The 12507-nt window shown below is 33.4% G+C and overlaps 2 protein-coding genes across 3 annotated transcripts in view; one reads left to right on the top strand and one right to left on the bottom strand.

Annotated features, from left to right (window-relative positions):
* Nucleotides 1-754: 754 nt before the first annotated feature.
* On the top strand, nucleotides 755-8151 carry nesd (SHC binding and spindle associated nessun dorma). The gene is made up of 3 exons (XM_023167518.2): nucleotides 755-1543; nucleotides 3564-4395; nucleotides 7908-8151. Exons 1-3 carry the CDS (start codon nucleotides 898-900, stop codon nucleotides 8077-8079), a joined length of 1650 nt encoding a protein of 549 aa, XP_023023286.2. The 5' UTR covers nucleotides 755-897; the 3' UTR covers nucleotides 8080-8151.
* Nucleotides 8152-9372: 1221 nt separating this feature from the next.
* The window catches only part of LOC111511482 (uncharacterized), a 121365-nt gene continuing 118230 nt past the window's right edge, over nucleotides 9373-12507 (bottom strand). For both annotated transcript variants that reach the window (XM_023167497.2, XM_074184196.1), the window contains one exon: nucleotides 9373-10650. In XM_023167497.2, the coding sequence (XP_023023265.2) occupies nucleotides 9935-10650 (716 nt within the window). In that variant the 3' untranslated portion in view covers nucleotides 9373-9934. The remainder of the gene's footprint in view (nucleotides 10651-12507) is intronic.

Consider the following 12507-nt stretch of genomic DNA (forward strand, 5'->3'; position numbering starts at 1 on the left):
AAAATATACTAAATATCAACTTTAAATATCATACTAATGACATTTTCTATAAAACTGAAATAACTGTAAAAAATAGAATGAATAAAAATATTGACCAAAAAATGTTTTCAATGTATTAAATTCTATTTTTGTGATAAATAAACTTATGAAAACAATCATTATAAACCTTCAAAAAAACTAGGAATTAAAAAATTTTTGCAAATCTCAATAATCTAATGATTAACTTTAATAATAATACTCATGGCATTTTCTATGAAACAGAAATAACTGTTAAAAATAGAATGATTAAAAAAATTGCACTGAGAATGTTTTCAATGTTTTAAATTTTATCTTTGTGATAAATAACCAAATGAACTAAAGAAGACAAAATCATTATATTGAATTTATGTTGAATTAACCATACAAGTTCCCTTTGTGAAGTTCATACCTTCGTTTTTTCATAATAATTTATATGTTCAAATAGTATTGTAGTCATACATCCATGAATAAACTTATTATTATTTCTACTTCAGGTAGAACATGGAATTGCTTCTCGAACGTTCATTTCCTCTTATTCTATTGGAAATATACATCCATAGAAAGCCCTGTTATAAAAAATGTACTCAATTCCAACACTTTCATTACAAAATGCTGTACTGTATTTTTCCTATAGTTTTGTACTACACCCTTGCGGAAATGTCCTCTCGAACCAAGTACAAAAATTAGAAAAATGAAGAAGAAATAACCATTTCGATATTGTCATTTCATTTCTGTTTTATGTCAAATGTCACTTGAATTTCAAAATTCAAATATCAAACGTTACAAGTTACAAGCATTGAAATTGAAGCACATTATTCTATATCTATACTGTTTTACAAGTTACAAAACAGTTTTTCCAATTTCAATACCCGTTCAGCTATGGACGAAATAATAAGTTTCGACAAAAGCCTGTCACAAAGATTACAAGAATTTACCGACGCCCTTTCGGCCTATAATACCGTGCCAGCCTCTGAATTGGGAAAACAATGGGGTTTTTTCATAGAGGTGACTGTAGACAAAATAGGTTGGCAAGCAATCTGGAAAATACCTCGCGTAGCTTGCGAATCTCTGCACATACATTTTCCTTCTGTCGTGCTAGTTTTTGTATTAGATGTAGATGTGAAAGAACACAAGGCTCTGATAAGAGTCTTGGCCGTCCAAGATGATATTTGCATCCCAGAGAAGCACTGGGTGCCCCTGATTCAGCTATGGCCTACACGGGGTCAGGATAAAACAATCGCTCTCAGTCTGATGCAAACTGCTGAAGCGTTAGATATGTTGCGGTTTTTCTATTTGTACCTGTACATGCCTTGGGATAGAGATGAGGATGACTCACTAGACTGGAAAGACAAGCATCTGGAGAGTCGGTTGAAGTTCCATTACGATTTAAAGAATGGCACTATACCTAGATCGGTAGCAGAGCACATTCACGGATTGTTGACCGATGCGAGGAGATTGCAAACTAAGAGGGAAATACTAGAGACTCGACTTGCAAATGAAGATCGCATCGGGGAGTTTGAAAAAGGTGAAGTTAAATTTCATTCTGCCTCTTATATGCCAGAAATAGTCTACACTAACGTTGGTTTTCTGTTGCCGCCTATGAAAGATTTAGTGTCTTGCTCTCACTTGAATATAATGAACTTGAATAATTTTCAAGATTTATGAATGTCAACATAGCCTGTAACGCCTTCAAGTTGTTCTGCATACACTTCTCATTCTTTTGAAAAACTGTGAAATCTAATCTCGACAATTATTTATTTATTCAGTATAAACGGGAAACTCCTGTTTTACAATGATTGAATACAAAATTATATAAGTAGTACCCTACACAGTAAAAACCAACTAAAACTGATATATAAACGCATTTACAACCAACACAGTAAAAACATAATTAAATAGAAAATACATAATCCTTGGCCTCCTGTTTAAATACTTCCACTTAGGTGATAGAATTGGCTGATACATGATGAACATCCAAAAAGCCAATGTATAGTGAGACACATGTTGCAGTTTTGTGAAATGTTCAGTGAAAATCTCACAATAAAGTTTTAATATAATACAATTATTTTTATAACTATCCATTCATATTATATTCACAGTAAGTTAACTTCTTGAAGCATTCCTGAACAATATACGTGTGACGTGTGTTTTCATCATTTCATTTTTCATCAGGCCTAAACTAACCAAGAATTTTGGTTATCTCCAAAGTTATGGTCCAGAAGTAACCAAAAAGCAAACATTTTGACAACTGTTACCTAAAAGACCATGAATTAATAGTCATTATTGGGACATATTCGAATTCCAAAATATTCATAGATTGAGTAGATCTATTATTTCTGCCCACTGTGGTAACTTTTGAATGAAAGAAGAACTGGAAATTTTTTTTCAATATGGCAGAATTGAAATTTGGTTCACCGATTTTCTGAAAACCACATTTCATAAATATGGCAGCAGCAGTTAGTTTTGGAGTGCATTACCGGAATTTTGATTTGTTTTGGAATATCTCGCTAATGGTGCTAGCAAAATGAGTTCCGGGAGACAATATTTTGTTATGGTATAGAAAAAGTGTTTTTAAATACAACCATATTATATTTTCACTTTCAGATTGGTGCCCATTTGTTGCCTTAACAAATATGCTTCCTTATTCTTTTCTAATTCGAGTTTATGTATAGGTAGATCCATATGTACAACCTTATGTCCATATATTGAATTTTTATGTTAGTTTTGTCACCATACATTTTTTCTTTGGCAATTGAAATATATTTTTGATTGATTGATATTTTTTAAGCAAATCTGAATGGGATAGGGAGATTATATCATGAACAACGGCTTCTACACTGTGGATGAATTCTTCAATTTGATTGTGTAACTAGAAGTCTAAATTCACATACTTATAGGTACATCAATAAAATTTTTGCTGTTGTGTTATGTGAACATTTTATATTAAGAAACAATTCATTTTATTTTCTTTTTTTTTTGATTGATTCGGCTGTTACTTGATGAATATTCGTAGTAATTTCACAAACTCATAAGGTGTAGTTTATGAAATTATTTTATTTTCTTATTTTAATATTAATATAAGTCACAGAAAGGATTTGAAGCTCCTATTTAATTATATGCGCGCGCTTTCGACAGCTGGTCGTCCTGTCATCATCTACGCTCTACTCAAAATTTTTAGTAGAAAGCGCTCGCATATAATTAAATAGGAGTTATAAAGCTTCAAATCCTTTTTGTGACTTATATTAATATTAAAATACTGAAAATAAAGGAAAATTAGTTGTGTCATTAAAAAAAAATCTTATTTATATAAATATTTAGGTATTCACCTAATTAGGAAGTATAATTTCATTCTGTGAAAATTTCCTTATGTTTCGACTAATCTGATAAGATTTTTTCACTTATACTTTTAAAAAATTATTTCATATCGAATTTCCAACAAAGAATAAATTTCTATAATATTCTGTGAATAAAAAAACAGGCTGAGAGTAGATCCCTCAGGAAAGCTACATATAAAAGATGTAATAGTGTAATGTTTGGTTTTTCAGATATTACAGATAACAAAATTACTAGGTCTCTGACGGAAATCCATATTCGATTGCTTGAAATCCAGAGTCAAATTGAAATCTTAGAAAACCCTATTCTACGTGAAGTATACATAAGGAGACAGTCAGAAGTAGATCCGGTTGACACAAAAGGCAAACCCCAAGTATGGCTAGTTTTCAATGAGGGCACAGCACAAGAACATATCTCGTTTTTGCAACAGGTTGCAAATTGTTATCCGACTGAATCCCTAAAATTTTCCACTAGCCTAGCAAAAATGCTTGAAACAACCAACTCGGGAGATGTTTATCTGCTGAATGAAAGTGTCCACAATATCCGTACAACTGGAGCCTTGGAAAAAGGTGGAGTACTTCATGGCATCGGCTCGAATGAAAAAATTATCCTCACTTCAACCATCGAAGACGTAATGCTTGACTTTAAAGAAGACACTGTCGTTTTGGAAAATTTGACTATAGATACTAGAGCTGCCCAATGTGGGATACTAGTTCGAAAAGGCAGGTGTGTTTTGAAGAACTGTCGAATCCTGGGTGACGGTAAATCTTCAACATACCAGGGTATCATTGTGTTATCTGGCGCCCAGTTGGAGTTGCAGAGTTGCGAAATATCTGGATATTCCACAGGCATTGTTGGGAACAGTGGTTCGAGAATAGAGCTGAGGAATTGCGATGTGCATCATATGGATTATGGGATGAAGGTTTTTGATGATTGCATCATTGAGTTGGAAAACACAATTATCAGAGAATGTATGGAGACTGGCTTCACCTTAGAGACGGTGAAGTCTGAGGTTAGCGTTGGGGATTTTGACACATTGAAGTTGTGAGTATTTTTTGTACCATATTAATTTTTTTCCTTTCAATTCAAACCCCTCTCCATTAATGTATTTCGACTTTTTTTTTGTGATATCTGCTACTAATAGCAAGCTCATTGTGGCAGATTTATTACTAGAATTATTTATGAATGCAATACTTTCTCACACAGAAGGTTATAAATTTATATGTACATTGACATATTGGAATGGAAATATTTTGTCATTTCTCTATCAGGATCATTTCCTCCATAGTGGATTCAACTATTTCAAGGGTTTTCTTATTAGCAAAATAATTAACAAGACAAAAACTCATATTGAGTTGGTCATTGATGAAGAGCAAGAAAATCATCGGTACTAGAATTGAACCTTGCGCTGCCCCAGCGTAAACAATTTTTCCTAAAAATTTTATGATTACTGCACATATATGCACATATATACACACACACACACACACACACACATATATATATATATATATATATATATATATATATATATATATATATATATATATATATATATATATATATATATATATATATATATATATATATATGTGTGTGTGTGTGTGTGTGTTTTCAAAATATTCGACCAAGCTGTAATACACTTTTAAAAGCAAAAGTTCTTTTACACGGTTACGGAATACCTTGTAGTTCACTATACTTTTCATTTCGGTAGGTAAATGGTTGAAAATCTTATGACTGTCAAACAAAACAGAATGTTTTGTTAACGTTGTTATTGGAATAGGCAGAGGTATGTCGTGAATTTGACGGGTAAAGTAGGTATTTTCTGATCTATAGCATTCTCTTCTTTTAAATATGAGACTTACTGTTTCCAAGATAAAAATGCAGTGTACAGTCAGTAATTTATTATTGATAAATAGGGGTTTGCAATGGTCCCTAATATTGGCTTTGTAGATGAATTTCACTGCTCTTTTTTGCAAAACGAAAACAGACTGTAGTAACTGTTTGCTACAAAACCCCCAGAAGGCGACACCATATCTCAAGTGAGATTCGATTAAAGCGTGGTACACAGTTTTACCAGCAGTTGCTCCCAGTTCTTTAGTGATAACTCTAATGGCATAACAGCTAGATGAAAGTTTTTTGTTCAGATATTTTATATGATCTTCAAATTTCAGAAAGTTATCAATCCAAATTCCCAAGAATTTAGCAGATTGTTTATTTTCTATCATATGAGTTTGAAGGCAGAAATTTCCATGCACAAATTTAAATGATAGAATGTTAGTTTTGCTGAAGTTGAAACATAGTGAGTTTGAGTCACACCAATACTTAATTTGTTCTAAATCAGCTTTAATGGTACTCTTCAAGGAAACCAAATCCTTTCCACACCACAATAAAGTGGTGTCATCTGCAAATAGTGTAATTTTACCATCAATATTGATGTTAGGAAGATCATTCACATATAGGAGAAATAAGATTGGACCTAGAACAGATCCTTGAGGAACTCCACGGCATATTTTGGAGAGACTGGATGTTTTATTTCCTACCTTGACAATTTGATTTCTGTCAGAGAGAAAAGAGCTGAACCATTCGAGGGTTGGCCCTCTGTCAAGGGCCTTAGAAGGCCTAGAAAAATCACAGAATACTGCAGCGGCCCCCTCGCCTTGATTTAGGCCTAAATATAGCTCTTCCAAGAAGTCAAAGATAGCATCGCTAGTATTCTTACATGATTGAAAGCCAAATTGGGCATTGTTTATTATATTATGTTTTGTAAAGAAGAATATCATTCTTTTCTTGACAAGTTTCTCTATAAGTTTCGATAGAGATGGTATAAGAGAAATTGGTCAAAGGTTTGACAGCTCGTTCGCTGCACACCCCTTGTGAATAGGAATAACTAAAGCAGTTTTCAGGACGCCGGGAAATGATCCAGTTGTGAAAGACACATTAATTGAATCCACCAGAATATGAAGAACCTGATTGGAAAGATTTTCAATAAGTTTAATGGATACTTCGTCTTTCTCCAATTTCCTCAACATTTGTATGATCTAATATGAATTCCTCGGGTATATTGATATTTTTTAGGTAATCTAAGGGGTTATTTTGTGCTGTTATAGTGGATGTAAGTAATTGTTGAGAGAATTTGGATCAATCAACGTATTCCAAAAACACTTTATTGTGAGATTTTCACTAAATTGTTTTACAAAAACGCAACACGTGTTTCGCCATACAATGGCTTCATCTGGCGTGTCTTTCCTCGTATCGAAAGACACGCCAGATGAAGCCATTGTATGGCGAAACACGTGTTGCGTTTTTGTAAAACAATTTAGTGAAAATCTCACAATAAAGTGTTTTTGGAATACGTTAGTTATGGATTTTCATCAAGTATCGGCCGATTCCATCATATATTTGGATCAATCTCCAATTGAACTGGGAGTATGTTTGTCTTTCCCCTTAGCTCATTGACTATGGCCCAGTTTTCTTTAGATTTGTTTGACGATGTAGAAATTCTTTCACAGTAATACTTTTCTTTCGCTCTTTTAATGATTAATCTGTACAGTTTGCGGTAATTATTAAAATATTGTTGGAATACTTCACTGGAAGTATATTTTCTAATCATGTGCAGTTCTCTCATATTCATGGCAGATATTTTAATTCCTTTAGTGATCCAGCTCTTTTTGTTTTTTTCTTTGATTTTTTGTATGGGAAAACAATGTTCAAGCGCTTCACTTATGTTGGTGTGGAATACAGTTAGAGGGTCAAGAGAATACAAATCATTATTCCAATTCATTTTATCAGTGAAGTCTTGGTACTTGATAAAGTTGTTTCTTGTATAGCGTCTGCCGTATCTCTGCCTTAACCTATTCTTATTAAAATCACAACCTAATGAAAAGTATGTGAAAATGGTCAGAAAGACCTGAAGGTATAACTTGAGTTTGAGTAGCTTCATCATCAAAATTCACACAAACATAGTCAATGATACTTTCGGAAAATTTTGATATTCGAGTTGGCTGCCTGACAATCATTTTTAAATTAAAAGAATTTAAGAGAGCTTTCAAGGAATCAGAAAATGAGGTTATATTCTACTGAATTCAAGAGCATGGATTTAAAATTACTCTTGCTAGAGTTATGGAAGCTCAAACTTAGGGTCTCTAATTCACTCCTAGATGGCGTTTTCGTAAGGACCATCTTGAGTTTGTTGACGATTTTTTTGGTTGGACTTCGACATCAACTTGATTTGATGCTTTATATGGATGATATATGTGTTTCCTCCCCTAACGTAACCTTTAAAAATATATTTGAATATTGATGTACATCAAACTCAATATTTGATATTGTAAAAATATGCTCTCCACCTTGTTTATATTTTCAATTCTTTACCGTCTGATTCCTCGCATGATCGAAGATATTGCATCAAAAGTGTGTTCAAGAATCTGTCTCTCATCTATATGAAAGACCGGTCCGACATCGCTTCACTCAGACATCGCCATTTCTTTGACCTCAAATATTAATTCACTTTGGACACTTTGTTTGCAACTTGTTTGTATCGGTCTTTCTTTCAGAATTTCTGGTGTAAAATATGCTGACGTCACTGGTACCAACAATGCAAAAGGAGATGTTATGATTCTAAAAAAACAACAGTTGAAACCTGTTGAAGACTTGTTCGCCAACCCGGATCTGGATCCAACTATTATTGAATCAGATAGTGATGAAGATACACTGTTGGAAAATTGATATTATTATATTTTATATTGTTATACTCATGTTAGCTTTAATTTTTGGGGCAATAAAAATATTTTTTTAACAGTACCTGTTTAAATTGAAACGAACGTTATTAGTATTATTTTATTCAGCAATTTCTTCTGGTAATACAAGACCACACATATTTACAGTCACTTATATTATTATAATATTTCAACTATAAGTTATTGTGTAATTGTGCAGTTTATATGTAAATTATAAAATTGAGCTGAAATGTCTCCTATCCCAGTCCACTTAATATGTTCAATTTTCCTGTGGACAGTGAAGACGGGGTTAGTAGTCATTGCATTTGAGCTTAACTTTTTCAAATACCACGAACTCTGAACTTTTTTGAGAAAAAAAGGACGGTGCAAAAGCAGGACGGTATGTGCAATAGCTCTAACATATAATTCGTTTACAATTCAAATTGGTTCCAAAGCTTTGCAAGAAAGGGTATAAAGATTTTGAACTATCTTTGTAGTTATACACAGGGTGGGCCGCAATCTGCTGGAATCTGAGCATAGCATACATACTATATACCGCCAATGAAAAATGAATCGACCATTACTCACATTTTACATGAAAAAGTTCATAATATGTAATATTCAGTAATAAATATTATCAAAACGTGACATTTTTGTGAATTCCTCCACATACTTGATTATATTTAAGTATTTTCTAGTTGCCTTATAAATAATCTTTGGCATCTTCCATCCTCTGAATTGTCACAGCAGCATTGCTGATTTCAGAGTTTTACAATATTGATTCATCGATAGTTAATATGTGTGTTAATTGTGAAATACCGAGAATTTTCACTAGGAAATTCAAAAATATAAAAACGATAATTTGTGAATGAATAAATGGGTTGATTAATAAGTAAAATGTCAGTTATATATAAACATTAAAAATAAAAGGAATGAAAGAAGGTTTCAAATCAAGCTGATTTTAAAATCCTATTCAATTTTTTCATCATTCATCTTCATTATTTTATTTTTTCAATTTTTGTTTCATATAACTGACATTTCACTTATTGTTCAACCCAATTTTATGAATTCATTTTCATTTCAGGTCATAATAACTTTTCTTGAAGTCAAACATTTTGGATTGAACTCTATTTTTTTTTCACACTATTTGATATGATATAAAATTATCTTTTCAATGATAAAAATCAGTGACCATTTCTGTAATGACGGCGTAGGATCCATTTTCTCCAAATTCAAATGTAGTTGCTCAGTTTTTATGGAAACATTCAATTCAAGTACTTTTTATTTATTTTTTTTATATATATTATTTTTTTTAGACTTTAAAATCAAAGTGTCCCTCTTTTACTATAAAAAATGTCCAAAGATACTATGCACATTCTCTTATGGATCAAATTGAAAAAATCAGTCACGATATCAGAACCTTAGTCTTCATTATAAGAATGTGTAATATGACTTTTTTTTGTGAATATTTGTTATAAAACAAATATTTTTCCAATGGGGTATCTGTTTTTGAGTGATTAACACTTTTGTTCTTTTTTTTCCTACCCACTCTGAACCAAACTGTTGTACAAAGATAGGTCTATACTCGAATTCTCTTGATTATTTTTGGCAGCAGAGAACGTACAGCAAATTGGTGCTCTTTTCACTAAATTATTAAACTAGATAGTGCTTCATCTATTCACCATTAAATCAACACCCTGGTTTTAAGAAATCACTAATTTAAACTAACCTAGGTACACATCTATTAAAGTAACATCGCTACAACTTTTGATAAACTCTTCCAAAGGTTCAACTGATAAAATTCAATTAAAATTGTTTCTAGACGTGCTGAAAACCAGTCCAGGGCTGTTACAAACCCCGGCGGTTCACCCCAATACTCTACTGAAAAAGTATGGGTAGAAAGGTCTTCTTTGGGGCCTGGTGAGCTGTCTTTGTCTGTTCGGTTTTTGTTGAGCGGCGGTTTCGTCAATTTCAACTGGTTCCTCGGTAATTTCCGGACCTAATTCGTTTTTAACTTCGTCATGCAGATAATTTGGCTCCAGCTGTTTTTTTAGCGACTGCTTGATTTTGATCTCGAAGTCTTCAATTATCTCGCTGTCGTTATTTGCTTTTAAGTTTGTGTTCAATGCGTCGATGTTAGGGTCTATCTTGTTTGGAGGTTCTGTTTCCAATTCTTTCTTTGTTTTGTTGGTTTCAGTAGTGTTTACATTATCTTCACTTTGTGTTTCCTTTCTTATCATTGGCACCTCTTTTCGAAACGTCCTGTTCAACTTCAGGGAACTATCGTGAATGACTGGGAATATTTCCACTTCTTTACTGATGTCTTTCACGGCCTGTGGTGCTTCAGTTTTTGCGTAGGGCTTCTTTTGGGAATTATTCTTAGGGTCAGACATTTTATAAATATCTTTCTTGGAGGCAGGTTTGTTCTTGGAATCCGTATATTTTTTCTGATTCTTTTCAGAAAGTTGCGTGAGTTTAGTCGAGGGCTTCTTTTCCGTTTTTTGCTCCGCCGTAGAAGTTTCCAGAGTTTTCAAGTCACGATCTGAAGTTGCGTTTAGTTCAATTATGTCGAACATTGTTCCTGTAAGAGATGAGAAATAGTTTCGAATTAGTTTGGAATTCAGATGAGTGTACAGACATAGACTGCAGAGTATTTAATAAAGTGAAAAGCTTCGTGTTTGACTGATGAATACTAAAGGCTTTCATAATGTGAACAACTTTGGAAACGTCGGGAGGTTTCAAATGAAAATGAAATATCAGGCTACATACATTTATGAGGAAGGTTACTGGCTATCTAGCATTAAACTACGATTCTCAATGGCCTTTAATATTGAGATTTGTGAAGTAAGTCTGAAGAAAAACGATTGTTTTATTCGCGTGCGCTGTCGTTATGGTTAATAATTTTTAATTTCAATGTAGTACAAAAATATCAGTTTTCAGTATATCTAAAGTGAGTCTGCTATACAATGTTCGCTGGTGATACCACACTTTGGTGAAAAATATGTAAATATCCTTCTTGCCACTGTGGTTCGATGCAAGTCTCTTAGGCTTAGTAACAGAAAAATCAAAGTACTCACGTTCAAATGATCTCTAGCAGATAGATGGGACGCTAAAATTTAAGGAATATGATATAAGAACCCCTTCGAAAAAATTTACCTCAGGAGCTTTTGCTTTCAGAATTATTCCAAATGAACTGAGGTTCTAGTCTATCAAATGTACATAAAGCTTAGAGTTCCAAAAGTAAACTCAACACCGATAAAAGATTCTGTGATTCACGATGGTTTGAAAATATTCAACAATGTGCTTATGATAGAGCAGCTCAAATATCACCTTGTTGATAAGGTTTAGTATACATTAACATACGCCCTGGATGACCATATTTTTTACTTTTTAACAATGTAAACCTATAATATTCCTGCTCACCCCATTTCTCTGAATAATATATAGAGCCTAGTTTTGCGCAAACATTTTATTTAAACTAGGTGAAGTTTTCGAGTAGGTAGGTATGCTTTTAACGTGATTTTAATTTGTAGCATAGTTGACGTACGTGTTTGTCAACAAGATTTCTGTTTTCTTAGGACAATGAATATGTATCTCATCATCACCACGTGTAACTCTTATAAGTGAGCCACAATAAATAATTTTGTGCCAAAAAGTTATCGAAAAATTTTAGCATTATTATTAGGCAGGGATATTCATTCATACGGACGAAAATGATTTCATCAAGGCAGTTTTATGAAGATAAACTTTTGACTTCTATAACATGTTATTTGGACCAGCGCCCGATCTAGGGGGGCAAACCGGGCAATTGCCCGGGGCGGCTAAAATTAGGAGCGGCAAAGTTGGTTAAAACTGTACCATCTATGGAATAACGCATGGGTAAAAGGCGGCAAATATTATTTTGCCCGAAGCGGCGAAATAGCTGGATCGGGTGCTGATTTGGACACATAGTCCAGGAGATAATGTAAAATTCAAATCATTCAACATTACTATTTACCGAACGGTCGGTGCGAGACGCGGTAATTTTGGCCACCGAAATAGAACCGAACATTCCCGAGAATAACCGATCTGTGAAATTGCGAGGAACCATGCCGCGCCTAGCTTTTTCGATTCATTAAAGTAGTGCACACTCAGTGTATTTTCATACTTTATTAATGAATTAAGAAATATTGGATATATATGCACTGATAGAGTGCACTATTTCACCAAGGCACACGGGTGGAACCGCAGAGCGTAGCTAGTTGTATATTTAGAGAGAAAAATCTGTTGATTTTTTGCGTTCAGCTCCGCCTGATTTTCAATAGTGTTTTAGGCCTTTTAGGGAACAACCAGATCCAATTAGGCGACAGCGCCTTATTGGATCTGGTTGTTATGAGTGTGGTGAGCCCTGGCACTAACTAGATGATAGTTGCAAAAATTTCTATATATAGACTAGAAT

Source organism: Leptinotarsa decemlineata, unplaced genomic scaffold, assembly GCF_025532065.1.
Source record: "Leptinotarsa decemlineata unplaced genomic scaffold, Ldec_3_MD MMD2_tig00026354_RagTag_RagTag, whole genome shotgun sequence".
In the NCBI taxonomy this organism is placed as follows: domain Eukaryota; kingdom Metazoa; phylum Arthropoda; class Insecta; order Coleoptera; family Chrysomelidae; genus Leptinotarsa; species Leptinotarsa decemlineata.

What these genes read in the sequence shown, in the direction of transcription:
- nesd (XM_023167518.2), top strand. Translation starts at nt 898, where the DNA reads ATGGACGAAATAATAAGTTTCGACAAAAGCCTGTCACAAAGATTACAA. An exon ending in CATCGGGGAGTTTGAAAAAG is followed by an intron (nt 1,544 to 3,563) that starts GTGAAGTTAAAT and finishes TTGGTTTTTCAG; the next exon opens with ATATTACAGATAACAAAATT. An exon ending in GATTTTGACACATTGAAGTT is followed by an intron (nt 4,396 to 7,907) that starts GTGAGTATTTTT and finishes TCTTTCTTTCAG; the next exon opens with AATTTCTGGTGTAAAATATG.